Source organism: Manacus candei, unplaced genomic scaffold (genome assembly GCF_025592945.1).
Source record: "Manacus candei isolate 608988 ecotype Guabito, Panama unplaced genomic scaffold, ASM2559294v1 h1tg000018l, whole genome shotgun sequence".
NCBI lineage: Eukaryota > Metazoa > Chordata > Aves > Passeriformes > Pipridae > Manacus > Manacus candei.
In genome coordinates this window covers 5,556,956-5,581,593 of record NW_026138066.1, presented here as the reverse complement: position 1 = coordinate 5,581,593, position 24,638 = coordinate 5,556,956, and the positions used below count along the sequence as shown (strand labels likewise).

The 24,638-nt window shown below is 48.8% G+C and overlaps 1 protein-coding gene across 5 annotated transcripts in view; it reads left to right on the top strand.

The window, feature by feature from the left end:
• The window catches only part of LOC127469932 (coiled-coil domain-containing protein 134-like), a 45,120-nt gene extending 21,062 nt beyond the window's left edge, over window positions 1-24,058 (top strand). For 2 of the 5 annotated variants that reach the window (XM_051784837.1, XM_051784836.1), the window contains exons 20-31: window positions 348-620; window positions 3,673-3,838; window positions 5,925-6,029; window positions 7,641-7,751; window positions 8,327-8,508; window positions 9,954-10,035; window positions 10,498-10,703; window positions 11,447-11,528; window positions 13,491-13,597; window positions 14,426-14,557; window positions 14,886-14,995; window positions 16,134-16,355. In XM_051784837.1, the coding sequence (XP_051640797.1) occupies window positions 348-620; window positions 3,673-3,838; window positions 5,925-6,029; window positions 7,641-7,751; window positions 8,327-8,508; window positions 9,954-10,035; window positions 10,498-10,703; window positions 11,447-11,528; window positions 13,491-13,597; window positions 14,426-14,557; window positions 14,886-14,995; window positions 16,134-16,179 (1,602 nt within the window). In that variant the 3' untranslated portion in view covers window positions 16,180-16,355. Of the gene's footprint in view, window positions 1-347; window positions 621-3,672; window positions 3,839-5,924; window positions 6,030-7,640; window positions 7,752-8,326; window positions 8,509-9,953; window positions 10,036-10,497; window positions 10,704-11,446; window positions 11,529-13,490; window positions 13,598-14,425; window positions 14,558-14,885; window positions 14,996-16,133; window positions 16,356-16,859; window positions 16,961-17,279; window positions 17,627-21,000; window positions 21,119-21,931; window positions 22,054-22,277; window positions 22,363-22,642; window positions 22,825-23,072; window positions 23,145-23,496 lie in introns of those variants that run through there. The other 3 variants (XM_051784841.1, XM_051784839.1, XM_051784838.1) reach the window with 3 other exon arrangements.
• Window positions 24,059-24,638: the final 580 nt, after the last annotated feature.

Below are 24,638 nucleotides of genomic sequence, written 5' to 3'. Positions count from 1 at the left end.
ATGCGTTGGATAGGCTGTGAATTCACAGACAGAATATAATAAATTTCATAGCTTCGATCTCCTGAACACATCTCCAGCCTCTGCAGCAGGCTTTCTAGTGTTCCCATATGACTCTTTGCTGCTGCACAGCTTTGAGCTCTGTATAAAGCCTACAAGTTTCTTAGCCTTTGTGATGCAAATGGGCTTCACAAAATGATGTTTAACTGATATATTTGATTGTCTACTTAAAAGGCCGTGTGACTGTTTCTCGCAGTAAATTCTCATCATTTCAACTGTTTGATATTCAGTATCTAGTGATTATTTTGTTCTCTCTCCCTCTCCTCCTTTCCCTCTCACACACTTACCAGAGGTCATTGTGTACCATAAGAAGGATCCTGGATAATCTTCCGGATCTGAGCTTGGTCTATGTCCATTGTCCTCTCCTGCTGAAATTCTTCCTGCACTACCCTGAACTTATGGGGAGATTTGGACACCAAGTCCTCCAACTCTGGTTTTCCTGGGGAGACTGCAAGCAAACTGAGGCTGAAGAACCTGATTTTGACACATCTGATCAGCTGAACAGTGCTAGCCCATTACTTCCCATTCTGAAGAGCAATTCCAGCATTTTGCTTATTTTACTGGTATGTGACTTTCACAAGGATAGGCTGCTATCCTGGCCGTGTTTTATGGGGGTTTTGATTCTTAAAGCCCTCAGTGATGTTATGAAGCCAAAGATGTTGATAGAAGGGGCCATGTGTGTATACATTGACTTCTGCTTGCCAAGGAAGCCTGATAAGGAAAATGGGACTGCACGTGTGTTATCTTGTTCTATGTCATCCATCCACTGTGATAGGAAGGGATCTTCTAAGAGTTGGCTGGGAGGGATCTGAAGGGTCCTGCTGAGGTATGCCATGATAAACCCTGTTCCATTCTCTATCCAGATACACAGCTGGGTGCTCCAGATTCTTCTGTGCCAGCCTTTCAAGAAGCTGTTTTGCTAATTTGGGAGCAATGCTTTGTTATTGATAGATGAGAAGGGTATGAGGAACAAGAACTTTGAAAAAGCAGTGTGCAGAGAGAAGGTCTTGAAAGCACACCTTTCTGCTTGTTTGGGGGTTTAATTTTGTTTTGTTTTTACCGGAGAGTCTTGTCAGAGATTTTTGTAGTACTCTTGAGTTTTCAGGACTGCAAAAATGACATGTTTTGTTACTCTTAAAAAATAAAAATCTTGAGACAGGGAAAATTAATCAATGCAGGAGAGAAAGGGGCCTTAAAGTAACAGACTAGTGTTTGCCTTTAGCTGGTGTAATGAGCTCTGTTAATGTATGTAATCGTAACAGAATCCATGTCCTGATGGCTGCTTAGAGGCTGTCTCTCACTGCCACCACTCTCACCTGCCCTGTCACCCCTCCCCATCAGTGGCCACTTGTCCCACAACTGTTCAGCCAGTCACATATGAACATGTGGAAAACATTCTTTTCCACACAAGAACATGAGATTTACCTGTAAGGGCAAAAGCTAAGAGTTGTGATGTTTCTTCTCCAGTCTGTTAGAGAAATTAAAACTAAATATCATTGAGAAGACAAACCCATATCAACAAATGGTGAAGAAGCGAGAGGAAGCAAGGTTTGATTCTGAGTGGGCATCCATTGGGCATTACAGACTGGCATGTATTTGTTCTGATCTAAGAGGCTATGAAGTAAATTTTAATATCTGGAGTTACTGAAATGGCTGACAGGAGGGCTCTCCTGTAGGGCAGTTCTTTCACAGAGTGATATTGCAGAGTAGGTAGCAACATCCAGGCATTTGATTCAGTTGCAGAGCATTAGTAAAAGTGATCAGTGAGTTTTCATATCAGTACAAATTAAGAAGTGTCCCATGAGACTTGCCCACACTGTTATATTTGGCAGTAGTTCTGGAGCTGATCACTCCATAAACTGAAGCATATGTATACATCACAGGTCTGTCAATAAGCAAAACATAAACAGTGTCTCCTTCCCTTAATGGTACAACATTCCTGCTTTCCCTTTCTGTCTTGCCATGTGCTTTTGCAGAAATACATTCATTTGGCTCTATCCCAGTCTTTAAAGCGAATTGTAATAAATCACAGGCTTTGACAACTCACCTTTCAGTTGTGGAAGCTCATATTCAATCTGAATTTAGATGGACTAATAATACAGAGCAATATACTGGGATAAATATACTGTCAGATGTAAGGAAAACTTACAAGGTGAATAACTTAAGCCTCAGAATGCACAAGTGAAGTGAAAAGGCCTCTGCATGGTACCGTGAAACAAAAATGTATATCATTCCAAGGATGATTTATTTGCTTATCTACTTTTAATAATTGTCTGGATTAGATGTAATTGATGGTTAGTGACATCATCTGAGACCTTGAGCTCCTGAGTAGGAAGGAAGATGTTAACACAATGGTGCATTTACCAGGACCAGGAAGGCTGTGGCCCTTGGTTCATGCCATTCTGTGCTCAGTGTGTTTATCTGGGGGTGAATATGATTGTGATGACACACTGTCCCACTTGTCTTCTCTGTGCTCCAGGTCTGAGGTACTCTCTCAGAGAATAGAGACATTGGATTCCTGAATGTCAGATGAAGCAGATCTATGTCAGCAGAGCCGATTGTGCAGTCAGCTCCCTGCCCTTTACCCCTAAAGGTCTCTGATACAGGCAGGATTTAGGCTCAGAACTAGAGAGATTTTTCTGTCACAGGCAGCCTGTTCTTACTTTAACTGCTTTCCTTGTGTATGGAGTCCCACAGCCATTTTGACTGTGTCATCCCAGTCTACTGCATTACTACTGTGTGATAGGGGAAGGCAGCTGGAAAAGGCAGCAGACTGTCCAGTCAGGCTGCAGGCTCAGTTGCTGAGACCAGTTTCCTGTTTACCTCTTCAGCTGTACCATTTGCAGTGCAGTAGCCAGGACTACTGCAGGAAGAGAGGAAAGGTGGTGCTGACATAGTACGTGTTGAGAGGGTCATATTATGTCAGCGCTACCAGGCATTTTCTGCCTGATATTTATGGAACTGCCTCTGTACATGCTATGCAAGTGAATTTAATGTTAAATACCTTAACATCAAGAGTATGCCCAAATTAAGGCTACTGGCTCTGAGATTCGGTTCAGAAACTGCAGACAGAGCTCTGTAGTCAAAAAGCAGGCTTGTGGGATAAGTGCTGTGTACGTGACTCTTCCCTTTCCTGTGATTGAGTGATTGCTTGCCTGGTTTATGTAGGTTTCATGCAGTTAGCTGTTATGTTACTACTGCACATACAAAGCTGACAGCCTTCTGAAAGTTAGTAACTATGGACTGACTCGTAAACTTGATTTTAAATAAGCATCTTTAATATGCAACCTGATTTTTCAAAACAACTAGATGAGCAGAAGTGCTAGAGGCTCTGTTCTCTTGTTTAGGATCTCACTGTCTAAAACCTTCACCTTAAATGCATATTACCCCTATAATTACATAGCTAAATACATTCTTTAAATGGGATATTACTCAGAGGTACCTAACAGACATAAGTCCTTCTCATATTCAGTTTTCTATTTAATCAGGACATACTTAATCTGAATGGTGCTTTATTAGGCTGTTTCCCAAGGCATGGGATTAGCATAATGGTATTAAATAGCAGTGACTTTTGCCTAATCAGGGTAGAAAGGTAATGTGTGTATTTCCTCGCAGGACCTGGTCTGCTCAAGCTCTGTGAAAGTGGCTTGGAAGATGTTGATGACTCTAAGAACCTTCCTGGAAAGAAATGAGGATGTCCTTGTCTGTGACCTCCTCCGGAGCCGATTCCTACAGATTCTGCAGCAGCTGTTGGTAGAGAGCAGCTCAGCCACCCTACAAGGTGACCCCACCTCTGTGACTTGGTCTTGCTGTAAGATCAACTAGCAGAGTAGGTGGCTGAAGGGACACAGTCTGGGATAAAGTGGTTTTGAAGTGCTGATGTAGCTTCAGTACTTATCTGCATGAGGAAATTTACAAACAGAACTGTACTGATTTACTTTCCTCTTTCAGAGATTAGTTTTGAAGTGAGAGTCTTTTTTTCTAATTTATGTTGTTCTGGCTTCAAACTGTGATTGTTAAACCAAGGCAGGGTTCTTATATACTGCCATCAGTGTTCAAATGGAGAGCTGTGCTGGTAAATCTTCCGGCTTGAATAGGGGCTCAGCTGGTGACTGAAAGACATTCTCTTTTTTGCCTCTTCACTGTGCAAAACAGCTTGTTGTGCCTGAGTGTACACAGTTCTCAGGACAGAAAGACCAGGAGCAGGGGTTGTTTGACTCATTCATGATGTTGATCCCCAAACGGGGACTGTGGTATCACCAAATCTCATAATTCTGTTAAACCTCTCAACGAGAGCAAGGCTGCGACTGGGGGAAATCCCTGTTTTCTTACTAGCCCTGGCTGTGGCGTTGGAATTGTTATCCCACTATGAAAGGTGCTGTGCAAAGCAGCCTGTGAGCTTGAACTGAGGGAGGGAGCAGTGCTAGGATGTCCTTGACCCCTTAAGTTAGGGACCCAGCACAGCTTTTCTTTTGTTCCTGAGGGGGCTGCCGACACTTTTAACTGCCCTGCTCTGTTTCAGGTGTTTTGCTGTGCAGCATTTGGGATGGAGACAATAAGAGGGGAAGTGTTTTTGCTTTACCTCAGGCCAAGTCAGTAAACTGGAGAAGAGGGAGGGGTTGAAAGCTTAAGGCTACAAGATTACGGATAAAGAAAGCAATGTTGGCATCTGCTAGATCTGATTGTGTTTGAAATTGTGCACATTTGGACTTGTGGTGTCCCTCTGTTGCTGATCTAGGGATGCCAGGGGCTGCGGGGAGGGAGATTGTCCATTTACTATTGTGGGAGTCAGACCTAATTCTCCAAACTACTGGCGATGGAGATAGGACACTGGGCTAGAGAAGCTTTTGCAGGCTTTGAGCCCTTTTGCTGCCACTAATATCCCCAGCTTCTCTTCATACTGCATTTTAAGCTTGTTAACTGAGTTCCTGGCAGGTCCATCCAGGAAGTCAAACACCAGATGTACTCTGGAGACAGACTTCCTTGTCTCGCAGCACACAGGCAGCTCTCTGTGAGGTCTGAGGTAGTTAAGTCCAGGGGATCTGCATCCCTATTCAAACAGTAGCCTGCCCTTAGACAAGAAAGTGGTCCAACAGTGGGACTCCATCAAGAATATGTGAACATTAAAGACACCCATAAATGTTTCCTCCTCAAAACTGAAAACTCCCAAGCTTTTGTAAAAGTGTTTTCTGGAGATGATAGTTGTTTGCTGTAGGTATGGCTGCATACAGTATAAAATCTTTATCTCTTTACAGCACTGAGAAAGAGTGAATAATAGGGAGGGAGTTGCCCTGGGGAGTTGGTGGTCTAAGCAGCCCCGTTCTCACATACAGACCTGTGGAGCTCTCACTTATTATTGTCTCTGCTCTGCCCTGTGGGATGGGATGGACAGCATTTTTCTGGTCTCATAAGATGAAGGAGAACAAATGCTGCACAGCTGGGCTGCTGTCAAAGCATGGGCTGCCAGTGGTGGTCAGATAGACAGGGGCTAATGACTTCTAGCATATTAGTGGTATCAGTTTGAAAGTGTGATGACCATGTTCCCTACATGGTTCACAACGGGTGTATATGATCCTAGCGTCCTTTTACCCCTTCTTTTCTAGTTGTTCCTAGAATGACGTTGGCAGGATCCAGGTGTAACTCAGGCCAACCCACAGTGGTAGAAAGGGGGCCTGATCCAGAGGGGACCATAGAGATGAGAATGAAGTTGGGGCTCTGTGTGTGTGTGTGTGTGTGTGTAAAAGGGCAATACTTCCTCCCCTAACCCATCCTCAGTCCTGAGCCAGAAAATTAACGATTCCTGGCCCATTTTAAGGCACAATAGTTCAGAGTTAACTGAAAACCTAAGCTGTCTGTGCCCTTCTTAGCTAACAGTAACCTGCCTGTTTTGCTGAGCCTCCTTTTCCTGGTGCAACTGCGGAGCAAGGGCATGAGGGAGCTGGACAGCACAGACTTCAAGCTACTTCACCAGGGTGAGTATATGCACCCATCTTCTCCTTGCCTTAAGATGATTAGGAGCTGGCTCTTTGTCCTTTGTGAGATGTACCTTGCATTATGGTTATGGCTGCTTTGAGTTACTTTCATAGCCAGGGCATTGTAAAGACCCCTGGTTACTAGTTCAGTCAACAAAACCCAGGTTCACTTCTTACTTTTACAATACATTTGTTGTCTGAAATCTCACAAGGTGGCCAAAGTATTCCCCTGACCATGACATGATTTCAGGGGCAGTGACTGTTGTTGATTTGGCTCATGACAGTATAGCTGATGTGCTTCCTGAATCATCCTTCCCTGTCCACACTTGCTATAACAGTCTTGTGGGGTTCAGGTCACAGTCATGTCCTGTTAATCGGCTATCAGGAAACAGCAGCTTAGTGAAACTAGGCTTTCCTTGAAGTGTGAATGCAGAGTATATAGTTCCCTACCAACTGCAGAGCTTGCCCAGTCCACCCCAAAGACACAGAAGGCTGTATTTGTTAACCATAGTGTGACCTGCTGCCTTGTCTGGTGATCCTTACTTGGTGATTTCTTACTTGGCTATTGGAGGTTCATGCAGCCTATGAAAAAAAGATACTAGAAGGAAATTCAGCTGATCCATCCTTTTATCTCTTCCCTGCTCTGACAAACTGATCTCTCCAGCAGACTTTGAAGGACTATCCCCTTCGATTTTAAATGTTTCATATCTTGAGGCTGCCTGCATTGGCCTTGTAAGGAAGCAGTGTTTCTCAGACGTTCATTAGCCAGGGGAACTGAGGGGTGTGGAAGAACCATTTTTAGCTGCTGTGATTTCAGAGCAGAGCTCAGATGCTGCCAGTAGTCACAAGCTCCTTTTGCTCTTGCTTTCTGCTCTGTATTTTGCAGCACAACTCTCTCCCTACCCCAACCACCCCATTTATTCCCTCCTTGGCTCCCCAGGATATGTTGACTTCAGGGGTGAGTGTGCAAGATGCTATCCTCTAATGAGGCCTATATGAAGCCAGCTCATAGATGGAAGAGGTGTGTTGATGTGTGTTTTTTGAGAATTGCTTACTCAGACTGTATGCCCTTCAAAAGATCTCCTATGACAGTTTTGCTGAGACCTGTAGTCCTGGATTTCTCTCCCTAACTTTTACTAAACATTGTTCCTAAGTTCCTAAGTGTTTGGTGTTTACAACAAACATGACACTTTACTCCTAGCGTAAGCAGAGTTAGAGAGAGTGGAGGAGCACAGTTCTCCATGCCATTCCCCAGTCTGGTCACCATGAGAGACAGTCACATGGCTGTTTATGCTTGTTCTAGTACTAGGATCAAGCTCACACTGGAAACAGATAACTTGAAGTCCATTGCTCTTGGATTCATTCCTGCCTAATGTGATTTATGCCCTTTAATATACCTTTTTCTATTCCCCCACTCTCTGTTATCATCTTCCACTGCATGGTCCAATCTAAAGCAAACACTGTAGGGCAGTCGTCCGTTGCTTTGTCTGTACCATGCTCTGTTTTATTTTCACTTCTCATCTGAATTCTCCCCCCAGTATCTGACTTCTTCTTGCTCGAAGGTGCTCTGTTAAGCTGGTGTCCTTGTTATTCCTGTTCTTTTGTTTCCAGTCAGTAATCTCTGTGGGAAATGCAGGCCAAGGGACACTGGCCTCCTGCAGCCATCCTTGAATTTTCTGTACTGGAACCTTCATCAGACAACACCTTGTAGTCAACAGAGAGGTGAGGCAAGATTGTATTGACTGCTAAATTAATCTCAGTGAGGTTGTAACTTGGCCATCAGAGACTGTATTCTAACTGTCTCAGCAGGTAAGGTGGATGTTTCTCCATCCAGATGCAACATTATAATTAACAAAGACCATTTTGTATTTGGGATGCATTTTTTTAGGTTGAGGGTTTTAGTTTGGTTTTGCTGCCTTCTGATGATTCAAGAATTGGCTGCTGAAAGACAGAAGCACTGTATTTTTCTTGTTCAAAGAACACAGCAGTGGGGCATTGGTGCCTAGTTTGAAATATTCTGGTATTGTCATAGTTCAAAAAATTAGACAAAAATAGAGAACAGCTCTAACTGGCCTTCCTGCTGTGTTAGCTGAAGGCTGATCATTTTATTAGCTGGCCAAGCAGTTGCTGGTGCTGTGGGAGATGAATACCAGCATAGCTGGACAGCCTTACTCTGATGAGCTGTGGCAGCTGGGGCTGCCTCACTGCAGCATGGGTGTGCTCTGCACTTCTCTTCTGCTTGTCAAGCTGGTTTAACCTATGCCATCACCTTCTCTTATTATGTTTCTCCTATGCAGCAGTGGCTGTGCTGCTCTCCAATGTGTCCTTGCTAGAACTCCTGAAGAAGGTTTTGGAATGCACCTGGTTGCGGTCCCCGCCCTCTGGATCTGCTTACCTGTCATCTGAAGATGCCTTGCTGTGCTCTGGATGGCTGTTGGTTGCATCCCTTTTGCTTTATCAGCATCGCTACAATACTGAGGTTAGTACCACTCTAGTGTTCAGAGTCAGCACATGGCTAAACCTTAAAAATAAATATGTGTGTGTGTGCGTATATAATATATATATATATATATTATATCTTCATTAGCACAGGAAAGTCATTTGCTTTGGCCTGGAATCTGATTGCCTTGATTCCTCTTTTGTTATTGTCCACAAGTTATTTCCTGCTGCAAGTTATTCTCCAGCAGGACTGGAAGCTAGCATGTTGCCGAAGGCTGAGACAGGAATCATGTAAGAGTTAGAGAAGGGCACAAATCCTGGGGGTGAAAGTGCATACCCAGCCCTCCTGATCCAAATCACTTTCTTCTTTGGGACAGAGCAAAATGTACTTTAAGGCCTTTCTCAAGGAAAGACTGGGGGTGGAAGACACATGTCCCATGTTGTAAACTGCTTTTTTGATACTAAAATGATCAATAGTGAAACAGTCACAATCCAAACCTACTATTGGTAAGTAAGTGTTCAATATTAGCAAGCTCTTATGAATGTGGGCAGCTGTCATTGTATCTGATGCTTTGCAGTCCGACAAGAGAGCTAAGCTGGAGCTGTCAGCTAATAATAGAATTACAACTTTGAGGGAAGCACTTTCGAATGCCAACACAAGGGAAAATATTTCCTTTTGAAGTAACTACCCAAGCCTCTCTTGCTACTGGCTTTAGCAGAAGCCTGAGGATAAACATGGCTCATGGATGGCAGGCTGTCAAAGGCTTTGGCCTGTCAGTTCTCAGATGAGTAACCACTGCCCCTACATTGCAGCAGCTACTCCTAGCTCTCCTATTGAAGGAGTGAACCCAGCAGCCCTTATGCCTGCCTTCCCATACCAACTCTCAGCCTTACTGAAGAGTTTGAACCCTTCTGGGGCTCTCTCTGAGGCTTCATGGCACTGCTGCTCAATGGCTGCTCTGTGAGGGAAACAGCATGTTGCAGACTGTCCTCTCAAGCTGACCTTTCCTGTTTCCCCTAGTTCCCATGTCCCTAACCTGCTCTCCTCCCTTCACCCATGCCATAGTTCCTATCCCTGGGCTCTCTGCAGGCTTCCCAGCTCCAGCAGGCAGGGACAGCTTCTTGCCACTGATGACTTTTGTCTGCCTGGCTTGTCAGTCTTGCTGACTGGCTGATACTTCATGTGCTCAGCAGTCTGACAGCCACATGCCAGAAGGCCTGCAGGGAGTAATGAGAGTGAGACAGACAAGTAAGTTACACTGCAGTTTGGAAGCTGTGCAGGACTGGCAACTGGTGGTGAGTGAAACTTGAGGGCCTGATGATGTAACTCTCCCTTCTGGGTCAGTCTCCTGAAATCCTGTTGCTGTTCCCTTGTTTTTCAATGGTCATCATGGGGTAGCATCTAATGACTGGAAATATGTAAGGGAGATTTTTATCTGGTCCAAACCAGCACCCTTTTTTCTCTTCTATTTAATTCTCCTCTAGGTTCACCAAACACTCTCTCTAGACCTAACAGAAGTCCTCAATGCAGTCATCTTCAGGAATAAGAAGCCAGTCCTGCTCTTAGGTATTTTGCATCTGTTACAGGGATTTGGCTGGAAGCAGCCACTAGTACCATGCTACAAGCAACAAGGGAGAACTGGTGACTATGGAATGGGATGGTGGTGGAGATGCTGGAGGGAATCTGGAATCTTTGGTCCATTTGGCATAACTGATCCATAAGTGTGTAACTGGTGGTAAGAAAGAGCAAAAGGGAACTGCCTGGAGTTCTGCTGTGTTTGGACAAATCTTCCTTGGAGGTTGGTAGTGACATCTGGAACTGTGATAGTGTCTCAAGGGAGGAGATGAACATGGGAACTCATGTTGCCATTCCTGTTTGCAGCTGTTAGCAGCTGCCAAACAACTCTGGTGGGCTCTTAAGCTCAAATTTTCTCTCCTCAGCCTCTTCCATGCTATTGCACAGGCACCAACACACAGGGCAGGGCAGAGGAAAACACTGACACACACTAATAAGCGTCTCCCTGTCTAGTGAGCATCATGCAGTTCCTGAGAGCTGCTCTGCGCCAGAACTTCTCCTCCTCTCTGCTGGTGATCGCTGGCCAAAACACGGCCCAAGGTGCTACTCAACCACAGCCATCATCATTGCAGGATGCTGCCTTGCACCCCCTTGCCACACAGCAGGTCTTCTCACTTGTTGTCAGTCTGCAGAACCTTTTGGTGCAAGTCCAGTTGCAGGTATATAAAATATGACTTTTGGAACAACACAAGTGTTGGGCTTCAAGCAGGAACATTAACCGGAGCAGAAACCACCCTATTGCAGAATCAAAGGGGCTGCCTGTTTTTTTTTCCTTCTGCCTGCATTTTCCACCCCTTACAGACATGTGATGAGGAGGAGGGAAAATGCTCTTGCTGCAGTGTAGTGCAGTGAGAAAGAAGGTAAATCAAGCTATGCGGTGCTCCCTGCTGCTGAACTGGGTAGCTGAAATTCTGTGTACTAATGATGGTCTCTGTTTTCCCATCTCCAGCTCTGCAGGGATGCAGAGGTCCATAGGGACAGACATGGGAAAAGTGTAACAAATCCCAGTCTCTCCACTACCCACCAAAAGCAAGGTGCTTTTGTGGGTAGTAAATGCATCAGCGTACATTTAACTTGCTCAAGTGATGCTGTGCTCCTGGGGTAATACATCAGTTTACATTTAGCTCTCTTAAGCGATGTTGGGCTCCTATCTTTACTTTTTGGAGGCTGTTACTTAATATTTTTTTAGTCTCAGAATAAGTAGTCATGCCTTTGTCTGGCTCCTTGATGTGACAGATAATTTGGAGCACGTTGCATCCCGTGAAGGAGATGAAAGGTGTTAGTTTCCTGTGCTGAATAATCTTCAGATCCTGCCCTTTATGAATTTTCCTCTTGCAATTGCTGTTGACTGGGTTTGGTTTTTTTTTTCTTTCCTTCTTTTTTTCTTTTTTTGGTATTCCAGAAAGACTTGCTTCTCTCTCAGGCTGTGGTTGCCTGCCTGGAAACCTTAGTGGAATACCTGTATGTGAAGAACCAAGATGTTGGTAAAGTCTTCCTGCTCTTTTTTCTTCTGGTTTCCCTCCTGCAGTGATTTTGAGCTCTTTGATCTCTATCCAGTAGCACTCTGGAACAGATGCTTAATGAGTTTATGCCAAATATGAAAAATTATTTGTATGCCTAAAGTTAATCATGTGCTTTGTGGGGTGAAATCACAGTGCCTGCCTCCCCTGGAAGCATGGGCCCTCACTTTGGCTTTGGACACTGAGATGCTTTCCAGAAGGTAAAAAGGCATTCTCCACCCCCATAAGAGTAAAAGGTTTGGGAATGGAAGGAGTATAGGAATAGGCTTTTACTTCCAGGCCAATTGTATCAAACCTTTAGACCATAAATATAGTGGGGGAGGATCTGAACGTGATGTGTCTTACAAGGATAATGTTGGTCACAGTTTGGCCCCGAGGGAAGGGAGAACAGGGTACTAGGCAGCCTTAGGGAATGGAAGACAGAAATTCTAGATTTCCAGGGGTGAGTGCTAACCTTGGTTTCCAGAGTCCATGTCAGACCTGATAAATACCATGCTTGCAATATAACATAATATGACACCACTGTACAGTTGAGGGGGAAGGATAGACCCTTCTTGTTGTCAGCCTCAAGCCACAAAGTCCAGGTGCTGGCTCTGTTCTTAAACTAGAAAGTTCTCTGCTCACTTCAGTCATTTAAACATTAAGAGAGAAGGGGATGGAGTGAATGGACACCAGACAAAAGGGACACTGGTGGGAGAGATGAAGCGGTTGGATGAAGATGTAATACTGCAGATGAATGACAGCCAGTAGCTGACAGGAGGCTATCAAAAGGCTGGGTTAAAAAAAAAAAAAAGTGGCATGTTATGGGGAGGTTCTGCTGATTTGGGATTAAGCTAATGGAGTGCTGCTTCAGCAACAGCTGAACCTGTCACTTTGGCTGCTGTGGTGCTGAAGTTCACAACAGCAATAAGAGGAGTCTCCTTATTCCAAGCCGAATGAGGGTCATAGCTGGGTTTGGCTGAAAAATGCAAGAACACTGGAAAGAGTGTTTCCTGGACTCTGCCTCTAGGAGTTGATTCATCTGAGGCTTTTTAAAACCCTCTCTCAGTCCAGAGATTTTTCCAGAAGTGCAGAGCAGGCTCAGTGCTGGTACTTTCTTATTTCTAAAAAATACCTCCAAAAATATTTTACATTATTTTTAGTGTTGTTTTCCTATAGAAAAGATTCTTGTAGTGGCAATAGGGAGGTTATGTGACTGCCAGTGGAAAAGAGGCCTTTCTAACACTCTCGTGAGTTGCCATGGTATAACAAGTTATATCAGCTGACCTGTTGTAGTTGTTTATCCCATACTTCTAACCTGCAGTAAATACAAGGTAATAAAATTTTAATTTTAGCATTTAATGAGAGGCTTCATGCCACCACAGACTTATGAGCCTTACCTCATACATGTTTATCATGTATGTTCCTTAGTAAACTGACTGCATTGCTGCCATCAGCCTGGCTGGTCCCCACAGTATGCTGTCTGATGCAGATCCAAGCTCAGTTTGTGCAGCTTCTGTTGTAGGGCTTTCTTCATTCCCCAAAGGGTATTCTGCAGCTAAATAAAAACTGAGGTCAGGAGAGTTGTTCTCATATTAAAACCAGAGGTTATTATTTTTGAAACCCCAAAATAAAGATATTCCCTTGCTATTTTATGACATGCACTCCAGGAGAAGGTTTCTCTTCTTGTACCAGCACAAAGATGGACAAAATATATTTTCTGCTTTGAAAAGCTATTAAGCTTTTGTCCTTTTGACTAAACTTGCCCTAAGAGTGACAGATTAAAAGGCAAGTAAGAACACAGCAAACTATCCCCTTAGTGTTTCACAGCATGGGGTCTAGAAGAGAAAACTTGGGGTCAGTATTGAAGATTGTCCTTAGCTGGGTTCAGCCTGTCACTTGGGCAGTTTTACAGCTGTCTTTCATTGGCTTCTCCTTCTGTCCCAGCTCTACATGTTGCTTCACAGCCATGGCACCGATTCCTGCTCTTCACACTACTCAATGGGGGCCAGAAGTCCTTTCTGCAGCCAGAAGTTCTGAGGCTGATGACTTTGGTGAGCAGGAGAAGGGCAAGCTGTTCTCCATTTTTCCCAGTATGTTGGTACAATGCATGTGGATCAGTTATTGGAACTTAACCTGCTACACACACCCAATCTCACATACTGCTGTGGCTTTGTCTGGCACTATATTAGTGACCTATATTAATAATGATACTTTCGAGTGAACTTCCCTTCCACACCCTGCAGAAACTGACTGCTGTTAGTGAGTACTTCCTGTTCTTCTGGTGTTTGTAGCATTTATTTATAACATCTAGGACCCCTGGGGGGAGAGAGGAAACCTGCAGAGAACATACAACTGCTGTTACCAGTCAGGGAGCAAGCTGACTGCTTGGCATCACAGCTTGTCTCCCCATCTTCAGCCTTACAGACATGACTTTTCAGGGCAGGGAGTTAGCACAATATACTACCTTGCTGTATGTGGGGCCTGTGGGCTAGAGGGGGAATGTGGTCCTACCCAGCAGAAATACTGCAGATAAAGCCCTCTTGGCAGTGGATGAGAGGAGGGGGCTATTAATGCGAACCTTCCCCCTCCAAATACAAGATGGGTCTGTGAGTATTTGCTGCTTTATTTCAGTTTTAAAAGGTTACCTGATTTATTTTAGTTACTTCCCGACCCAAACCAAAATAAATATGGCTATAAATCAGAGCACTGTAAACACAGATACTTGCACTGGTTCTATTAGAGGTGGTATAAAAATCAGGCCTGTGGTTAGGGTGTTGCAGCATCCCATCACATAGAAGAGGTCTTTGCAGGCGATGAGTCACTGTTGCAGTCTGCGGGTCTTTCACTATTTAATGCCTCTATTTTTTCCTTTGTTCAAGTTTGTGAGATATCAGAGCAGCAATATTATTTCTCAAAAAGAAATTAGCCAGATTCTTCAGGAGGCAGCAGAAGCCAACTTAGCAGAACTGCCTGAGGCCACATCTTGTGCTCTTCACCACTTCCTTTGTCAGGTAAGAAAGCAGTGACTGCCAAGGAAAATTGGAAGAGAATCCCTGGGTGTTTGCTTTAGCCTTTGATGGGGAGCCATAAACTTCCTTTTGAGGAGGCTATAGTAAGATGAAGAGGAATCCTGCCCCGAGGGGTGTACAGTGGAATCAGAAAGGGAGTGATGCCAGCCACTGCCTAAACTATGTCATCAGATTGGGCGGCCCCTTGATTACCCCCCAGATCAAAGTCTGAAGATTTCATTGCTCTGTGTGGAGATGAGGGAGGGAGTATGAAGGAACAAACCCAACAGTTTTCTGGAACAGTTGGTCATTCTTTCTTCTGACTGCTCAGATTCAGAGCAGTCATTACCAGGTGGAGCCAGTGCAGTCAGGGACCATTCAGACCTTGCTGGATCGTCTCCTGGGACAGAGGACCACGTGTATAAAACATCAGGACATTGTGTATCCTTTGCTGGGCAAATGCCTTTGATAGGTGATGTGAGTGGTAGGTGTAACAAAGGTTGGAAGGGATACTTAAGCTGCTGTTCCTTCTCTTGTTCCAGCTGAAGGCAAACAAAATTGAAAAACTGAGTGGTTGCTACACTTGACTAACTTTGGGATGAAAGACTTCATCATCTCCTAATCTGAGAAGATGTTTGGGAAATACAGAGACATTTGGGATGAATGATGGGTCTCTGTGCGGGGCTTGCATTCATCTGTAAGGCAGAGGTGGTCTGATGAAAGGGGAGCAGGTTGGGGAGTCTGACTTCAAAGCAGTAATGATCTCTGTATTGATTTTCCTGGAGTATGAGCAATGAGTTAACCTCTGTCTGCATGCTGGCTACTGCTGGTATGCCCATGAAGTAGTGAAAACCCAAAGATGACTCAGGCACTTTCAAAGTGCAGGGAGCATTTGGGAACCAGTGAGGGGAGTTAGCAAATTTTATTCTACTTGGCCTTAGAGTTGCCTGCTGAGAACTGAATCCTCCTTTTCTCTGGGGATGGAGTCGGGGCCACTCCCAGATTCCTTGTGGAGAAAGAAGGGGCCTGGTGCAATATTTGGTTATTTCCCAAACTTTTCTTTGCCTTCCTGTTTTCATCGTGCTGCATTGCCTTGCCTCAGACATATAGCATGATGGAAGTGGCCAGGGCACTGATTTCCTGTTGGTAGGGGGTCTTCCTTCACTGTGGAACACCATCATCAGCCATATGCAGGATGTGCAGTGGGTGAGGTATTTGTTCCGTGAGGAGTAGCTTGTCTTTGTGCTTACCCCCAATGTGATACTACTTCTCTGTTGTGGGACACCGAGAGGGCAAGTTGTCCTGGTGGAAACCATCCAGATAGTCATGAACAGGGAAGACAAAATCCTCTGGTCAAACTCAAGCTTTGACATCAGTTTTGTTGAGAAAGAATTTTTCTTCAGGTTTACCTACACTGATGTTTTTCGCATATGTTGGGAGTGGGGCTCCATGGCTTGGGGAGGCTTGGTTTAGTAATGAAAACCTCCTGTCAGTGGTATGTCAAATGTGGGAATTCCCATAGCATGCTGGAGTTCAGCCATGCCTTTCCTTTGGTTTCCACTCATGATGCCAATGACAGATGTCTGGGAAGTGTGGCAGTGTCCCTCTCACACATTGGCAACTGAAATGAGAAGATGCAGTGTGCAGAGCAGAGGAAAAAGGCAAGAATGGAGCAAAGACCCCATCCTGCCATTTATTCCCAGTGAGTAGTAGAGAGAGAAGATGGACAAAGGAAATAATTCGTTGCTCATTTTGAGAAAAAGGTTTGCTGAAACTCATTTATAAAGTTCTGTTGCTGAAACGGCTCAGTTTCCTTTTCTGTGCAGGGTGAGGCTTGGTTGATGCCCTTCAGCTATCAAACTACAGACCTGCCGGGGGAAACGATGGCGTAGAGGGATGCCATGGAAGAGGTGCTCTGCTCACCCGCCTTGGCTCATGGCTCTCCGAGATGGCCCCTTAGCTCTGGGCTGGCAGGGGCGGCGGGGGCTCAGCGAGGACCCCGGGGAAGCAGGATATGCCTCGTGTGCCATGGTGCTGAGTAGACTTCTTCCAGCTCACGAGTGACTCCTTCGACTACAGCTCCAGCCCCCACTGTCCTGTTGCCTCCACACCCTTTAAGTGTCCCGTTCCCGTCGAGGCTCTAATTAACGGAGTTCCTTCCCTCGCGGAGCCGGGAGAAACCCTCCCACAACGAGAGCGGCCCCGACGGGGGGAAACCTCGCAGCGCCGGAGGTCCAAACCCGGGCAGCCCCGCCGGTGTGGGGCCGGTGCCGGGGCGGGGCGGGGACTCAGGAAGTGACACGGCGGGGCGGAGCGGGGAAGCGGCGGCGGCGGCGGCAGCGGCATGGCAGCGCGGCGGGCGTGAGCGCCGGCCTCGGCACCCGGCACCCGGCTCCCGGCCCGCAGGTGAGGGACAGCCTGCGGGGGCGGCGGGGAGCCTTCCCCGTCCCGGGAGTCACAGCGGGGCCGGAGGGCACTGCCCGGCCGCGGCAGGGCAGGAGGGAAGGGCGAGAGCAGCCCAGGCACCGCTCCGGGGACACGGCGGGGCGGGGGTGGCCGGGAGCGGTCCCAGGGAAGGGCCCTCCTGGGCGGCCGGGGTGGCCGTGGAGCGGCGCGGGCAGTGCGGCCCCGAGGCACTTCGCTGGACCCTGGGTTAAAGGGCTGTGCCCGACGGGCTCTGCCTGCCATCGCCGCCCTGGCCCCGCGCTGGAGCGGCGGGGGGAGCGGACCTCCGCAGCCCGGGGAGCTGCCGTCCTGCCCCGAGGGTTCGCATCCCTCATGTGCCGCCTGCTGCGTCCACTTGACACGGCTCCGGCTGGGTTACCCGCAGCGCGGCCGGGGTACTGTCGGCTAATCCCGTTTCCACTCCACTGTCCCTGTGTGACTGCAGTTAGTTTCAGCGATGCTTGCGGGAGAATCTCCATCTCCCTGTGCCCGCGGCCGCCCGAGACCCTCGGGGTGCTGTTGACCCCCTCCGGCAGGACGGGAGGCAAGGGGTGGGCTGGGATGGACCCGTTCCTGATGGAAATCACAGCACCTCGCTGGCTTCTGCCGGGGATGACAAACTGTGTGGTGAGTGAGCTCTGGGCTTGGCGGCTGGGGGACTTTGGAGACAAGCAGGTGTAAATGGCCGGTGTTTCAACTGAAGCAGCTGGTCCTGTAAGCCCCGTGGGGAACTGTCCGAGCAGAAGTCTGAGCAGCAGTGTTTCACTTCCAAAGCTTTTCGTTCAGTTGTGACAAGAGATTAATCCTCATATGGTTGTTGGAGAAGCGGCTCGGGAATGGATTCATGGGGCGGGGAGTTTTCATTTCTTGTTTTGCCACAGTGTGCTCCTGGCACGGGCAGGCTGATGATGCTTTCCCCCCTGCAATTCAGTGCCCTGCAGAGGAGAGATGGGAGGTACTGCAAAAGTCCCTCTTGAGAACCAAAGCATGGCAGCGTGGCTCTGCCTTGCAAGCTCATTAAGTGAATAAATCTCAGGGATGCTTGGTTCAGACAGGGCTCTTGCAGGAAAATTTATAAAGTAATTAAAAACATTTTAATGGAAAGTACTAACCATCTATAACACGGCATCTGTTGTCATGTCTTTGGAAAAACACATCTAAATTAAGAGGATGGGAGACAGCAAGACAGACTGGTGGGCTTTCTGCTGAAACAGACAGCTGGCCAGGGCTGTGAGGGAATATTGGTGGAAACTCCTTCCCATCTGTAGCATCAGGCCAGGCCTTGGCTCCCTGGACTGCTCTGGGAGCATGAGGCAGAGCTGTCTTTGGCAGGAATCAGTTCAGCAAGGAGTAGGGAGGAGCAGCTCTGTGGTGTTTCCATCTCATCCCTCAGCAGGTGTGAAGACAGAGAGTTCGTGGGGAAAGTGTGGAGGAACATCTGCAAGGAGCTTTGGCATCTCTGCACTTACACAGTCTGGCCTGGAGAGGAGGGAATGTCCTCTGCTGTTAAAATGTGATGAAATGGGCAGGGCAGTGAAGGGAAATAAATTTGAGATGGTCCCACATGGCATCAGCAGCCTCACATTCCCTGTGGGAGAGGGAAACAACCTGGGTCCTGCTTCATTTTTGCTGGGGTGTTTCAGCCCTGATGGACAATGGCAGTAATTAGCTTCGATGTGAGAATGAGTGCCAGCAGGAAAGGGGTCAGACCAAAAGGTGATGGGCTTCTGGTATGGCATGGTTCTCCAGTCCTCTGCTTCCAACCTTGTCCCGTGGCACAGTCGTTAGGGCTGGTGCAGGAGGATTTGTAAAGTAATTGAAAACATTTTCATCGAAAACACTGACCATATATACTGCAGCATCTGTAGATCATATCTCTGGAAAAGCCCATCACTGTTCTGAGACTTGGAAGCACCCAGGCAGGCTGGTGGACCTTCTACTGCAGCAACCAGCTGTTTGGCAACTGCTTTGGCCGAGAGCTTCACTTTGCTCTGCTGCTGCCTTGAACAGAGTTTCTTGCAGCTGAACTTCTTCCCCCTTGGAGCGACCATTTAATATCCTGCGGCCACCCAGCTCCCATGTTGGAAGCAGAGGATGTGGTAGCCCCTGCCCTTACCAGGCATGCTGGGACTGCCACCGGCAGCGTGGCAGAGCTGTTGTGGGCAGCATTTCTGCTGTTTGCCTTCCAGCCTGGTCTGGAGGCCACTGGCTGCCTCCAACATCTCTTTCCAATTCTCCATGACCATGGCAAATAACTAGCCTGGTCCTTACGGTCGCATGTCCGATCCAAGGGGCAAACAGTAGCCCATGTCCCAGGGCAGTCGCACTTAGTGCTTTTGAGTTGCTGCACTTCCTCCTCCCTGAGAGCCTGGGAGGGAGTAAGCTGCTGTGGGGGGCTCTACAGAGGAGAGACCCACACTACCTTGCTGAGCCAGGCCTTGGGTCCTTGGGTCATGTTTTTTGGCAGGGTGAAGCAGTCTTCTGGGAGCCAACCAGGCTGGTGGGTTCAGCAGAGTATCTGTTTGCCTGGGCTGAAGAATTTTTCCTTACAGCCTTGGCTTGTCAGTGTGCTTTGTGGATTCAGGATTGCTGGAATATGGCTTAATCCTAGCACCACAGTAGGCAGAGGGGACAGACTCAGACCTGGTGTGGGGGACTTGTGCTGCCGTTCTGGCTCTGCACTGTGTCTGAAACATGGGCTGTGTTGTTGAGCCCACACCATGGCCAGCTGTGTCTTCCTCGGTAAAGTTGGTTGTATTTACTCTGATCTGTTCCCTTCCAGGGCTGCCTTTTACAAAGCACAACAGCAAAATAATTCAGAGGGTTTCTCATGTTTGCCCTACGCTGTTCTCCTTCCCCCATTGGGGTTGTGAAGGTGCTTGGCTCAGCCTCAGCAGGAGGTGTATGGTGGTAGCTGCTGCTGATCTTTGCAAGGCTGGGAGAGCTGCTGGTGCTGCCTGCTTTGCCTCTCTCATGGACCCAGGGTTGAACAAATTGTATTCGTTTTGATAAAGAAAAACAATAAGAAAAAAACAAGAAGCGATTTGTTTCTGTTCCACTATTAGGGCATTGCAGAGAGAAGTTTGCCCAGGCAGGCGAGCGTGGGCTCAGGAGGTCAGTGTGTCAGAGGATGAGGGCAGCTCTGGTGGCTTTACACATCTGCCTTTACGTCAGGAACAGGGGGCGGCATGGGCAATGCCTCTGAAGGAGCTGCTGCCTCTGTGATTGCCAGTGGCCGCTGCTTGACTCAGTGGAAACCTTGTCCCTGCGGATGGGCCGCCACCTCGAGTTCTGCTGCCTGGAGGCTGAGCCTCATTCTCAAGGACCATCTCCCCCAGCCTCTCCTCTGCATGTTGGCTGTGGATGAGGGACCCTTGTAGTCAGGAGCAGCTCTGCCCAACAGCATCTCTGCAGAGCCTCAGACACCACCGCCTGGGGAGAGACTTGTTTGGGGCAAGGGGGAAGGTACCACCAGGTCACCTAACTGTTGCTTTTCGGCGTGGGGCCTGCAACTGGCACCTGGCTGATAGTGAGGGAAAGGGTCCAGGTAACAGCACTCCAAGGGGTGAAGGGAGATGGCTGAGCGTGTCGCTCAGCCCCTTGGCAATCCTCACCATCCAGCCCTGCTTTTTCAGTTGCTGGGTGGCTCTAACTCACAAACCCAGCAAAAAGCTAGCTGTTATTTTTGGGATAATAGGTAGGACTTAATTTTTCTTCTGGGTCAATGCTGAGTCAGATCCCTGGGGGCCCAGCCAACAATGGAGGCAGGTAGAGAGGAGGAGGAGAGAGACCTCACAGAGGAGAGCAGGCTGGCTGCAGCATCACCCCGTGGCTCTGCTCTGGCGACTGTCTCCCTCAAACCCTCATGAGGACAAGGGAGAGGCAGGCAAGGACCCTGATGCCAAGTGCAATGTGCTGTTGGTCTCAAGTGGTTTGTGTGACTTTTCCTTTTCGTAAGTCTCCTCACTGGTTGTTGGTTTTGTTGGTCTGTTTTTTTCCAGGTTGCAGTGGCCAACATGGATTTTTTCTTCATCTACCCTTTTCTGCTGGCGCTGCTGCTATCTCGAGGCAGCTTCGCAGACCTGGAAAAACAGAGGGTGGACTCTGGCTTGGAAATCTGTATCCTCTGCAGCCTGCTCCTTGTGACTCAAATACACGCTCATGCCTACTGAGGCTGGAGGGAGCTCATGTGCAGGGAAAGGGTCAGAGACCACAGAAAAGGCACGGGGAAGTGGAAAAGAGAGAATCCAGAAGCACTGGGAAATTGCTGCTTTGCTCTTCTGTAGAAGGGTTTTAGCCAAGCTCCTGGGTTTGCTAGCCAAGTGCCTGGCTTGGTGCAGGAGCAGAAATGGTGGTGGTGCCTGGTGTTCTGCTTTTTCTTTCTGCTCCATCATGCCGGGCACTGAGCATGTTTCCCAGTCTGCACTTGGAAGTGGCATGGCCAGCTGGGTGGCAGAGCACGCCTGGGGTCTCAGTGCTTTGGGGTCACCAACTGGAGTGGTGGGAGATGACTTTTGGGCTTGTGGCACTTGGACTTCTCTGTGCCACAGGCATTTATTGCCCATGAGAAGGTGGGCTAATGCAAGCCCTTCTTAGCATGCAGCAGCATCCCCTGGTGAACAGGCAAAGTAAGAAAAGATATTATGTGGAGATACATATGGGGAAAGTGGGAGTTCATGTTCCTCCTCCAGCCCCTCAGCCAGAGCATGGACTGGCAAGCAGAAAGCACCCCACTTGCTCTCAGCATTGTTAAGGGTCCTGCTGGGGTGTCTGGGCAAGGGGGCTCACTGGAAATCTTTGTTTCATCCTGGCTCAGATGCTGCCCCCCAGCCCTCAGGCACGCCGTGGAGAACTGAGGGGACTGGGATGGTGCAGAGGGGCAAGGGAGCCAGAGGTGGCAGAGTGCCAGCAGTGCCCTTGACACTGTTGCAGATAAGAAGCTGTTTGAGGTTAAGCGCAAGGACCAGATGAACGCGCTGAAGAATCTGATTGAGCTCAATGACGTCAACCAGCAGTACAAAATCATTGACATCATGCTCAAGGGACTCTTCAAAGTGAGCCACAGCACAGGCCGCGCTTGGTGGGGCTGGGAAGGGTGGGCCAAAGTGGGGAGGGCTGGGGGGCCTCCATGGGGTCAAAGAGAAGAATTGTGTGGCAGGTGAGCTTTAGGACCTGAAGGGAGGATGCTATGGGGCTTCAAAGTGGGGCAGCTGGGGCAGCACCTCGAGGGTACAGGGAAGAGCTGGCGAAACAGGGCAGTAACTGAGGGTTCTGGCAGGTGCTGGAAGACTCTCGTGCTGTGCTCATTGCTGCTGATGTGCCTCCCGACGGGCCTTTCCCTCAGGATGAGAAGATAAAAGATGGTAGGTCCTCTCCAGTCTTTACCCCCCCGTCCTTTTTTGAGTGCTCTGGTGCATCACAGACATTCCTTCTGGGACTGGCATCAGGGTAGGTACAAAACCCCTGTGTATCCAGACCAGACCTGGGCTTGACCCTGTCTGTCAGGGACCTTATTGTTGCCTCTGACTAGCTCGTACTGGGGAACCTACCCATTTTAACTCAGCCTCCCCACCTCCTGGTGGGGACATAAATGCCAGTGGGATGGGGCATGTGTGACGATGGGGTTGGTGGCTGTCCCCACAGCATACTCCCACGTAGTGGAGAATACTGCTTTCTTCGGGGATGTTGTCCTGCGCTTCCCCAAGATTGTGCACCACTATTTCGACCACAACTCCAACTGGAACAGCCTCATCCGCTGGGGCATCGGCTTCTGCAACCTGACGGGTGTGTTCGAGCAGGGACCCCACTCCCAGGTCCTGCGGCTGGTATGGCTCCTGGTCCCCCCTGCCGTGTCCCTACTCTGCTGCTTAGGCTGGGGGGGTGAGGTTTTTGGGGTAAAAGGAGGGCAGGAGGAGTGTACTCCATGTCTGAGGGCTGTCCTTGGGCTGAGTGATGGGAGAAGAGCATAGAACATAGATGGGGCTGGTGGGGAGGAGGGGATCCTGGTCACAGTAAGGGGAGAGTGTGAGTGGGAGGCACCAGTGCCCGATGTGGTCTCCGCTTTGCTCTGCAGATGGCTCAGGAGCTGGGAATCAGCGAGAAATCGCCCGATTACCGCAATCCCTTTAAAACGGACCACTCAGAGGTAAGACAGCAATGCTGCCAGCTCACCTTGTGGGCTTTCCCCATCGCAGCTCCAGGCAGCTGGCTGGGGAATGGAACAGGCATCTCGTTGGGAATAGCCAAAACCCCACTGAGGAAGCATGGCTGAAACACACTGAATTCACTGGCTGGGGTGCAGTTGACTTTAGGCACCTGGTACCATCTCCTCTCTCTTGTGGCCACCTGCCCCATGGTCGAGATCCTATTTGCCTCATGCCACATCCGTCCTCAAGCCCCCTGGCACCATGAGGCTTGTGCGTTGGCTTTGGCAGGGGGTTGTGCCTCTGGGAGGCTTTGGGGCTCCCCCATCCTGACCCCTTGCTGTCAATCCACAGTTTTTCCCCAGCGCTGACACCTTTCAGAAGGCGCTGAGGGACGAGGAGAAGAGGAGGAAGAAGGAGGAGAAGCGGAAGGAGATCCGCAAGGGCCCGCGCATCTCCCGCTCGCAGTCGGAGCTGTAGCGTGCGGGGGCTTGCGCCTTGCAGTGGGGGCGACACCACTGGGACACAGAGTGGCTCACTCTCTCTCGGCAGCCTTTGGCCAGTGCCTGGCGGTCCCCTTTCCGTTTGTGCCGTGGGTTTTGTTTTGTTGCCTTTCCCTTTTGTTCAGTGGAGATTGGGTGGCAGTGCTGGTGGGTTGCCCCAGTGCAGCTGGAGTGGGGTATGCCTTCCCCACAGCTAAAGCACAGACTAAAGGAAAAGCAGTGGGGCCATCCCCTGGGCTGGTTGGGGTGCTGCTGCCTGTGGGGATGTAGGGTGTGGGGGACATGCTGTGCCTGAGGAGCCCAGGAATCCCTCCACTCCGCAGCACACTCTACACTGAACCTGCCTTCTCCAACATGGGTGGGCTGGGGAGTGCATCACACCAAACAGCCTCATGAGCAATGCTGCTTCTCTCAGTTTTGGTTTTCGTTTTGTTAAACTGGTGATCTCATTGGCACCCCCCACCCGGCTCTACCTGGTCTCTGCACAGCTGCTACCTCTGCCAGATCAGCTCTCCCCTCTTCCCAGTGGCTCTCTTACCGGGGAACATGCATTTCATTGTTCAGATGTAGTTTAAAAGGCCAACGGCATCTGTTCCTGGCCTGATGGCATCTTGTTCTCCTATGCAGCCACCACTGGGCGTTCCCACAGGGAGGCAAACACACGGTGAATTTTTTGAAGGAATTTCAGTACTTGGCCTCTTTGCAGCCAATGGGTGGCTGTAGTGCAAGCCCTGCTGATGCTGAAGGTACTAGGGAACCAGCCCCCAGCCGCTGTGAGCCTGTGCTGCACCTCATGCCCTGCCCCTGCCATCCTGCCCCCATCCCTCCTCTGCAGCGCTCATCCTCTCTAAGTTAGACTCCAAAGCCTCTTTGGCAGAGGGACTGCCAGATAAGGGCATGTGGGCATGGCAGGGCCGAAGCAGGGAGCGAGCCAGCTGGGGAGCAGAGGTGAGGGGCTGGCCCCGGGCCCCGGCACAACCCCCCTGCTGTTTC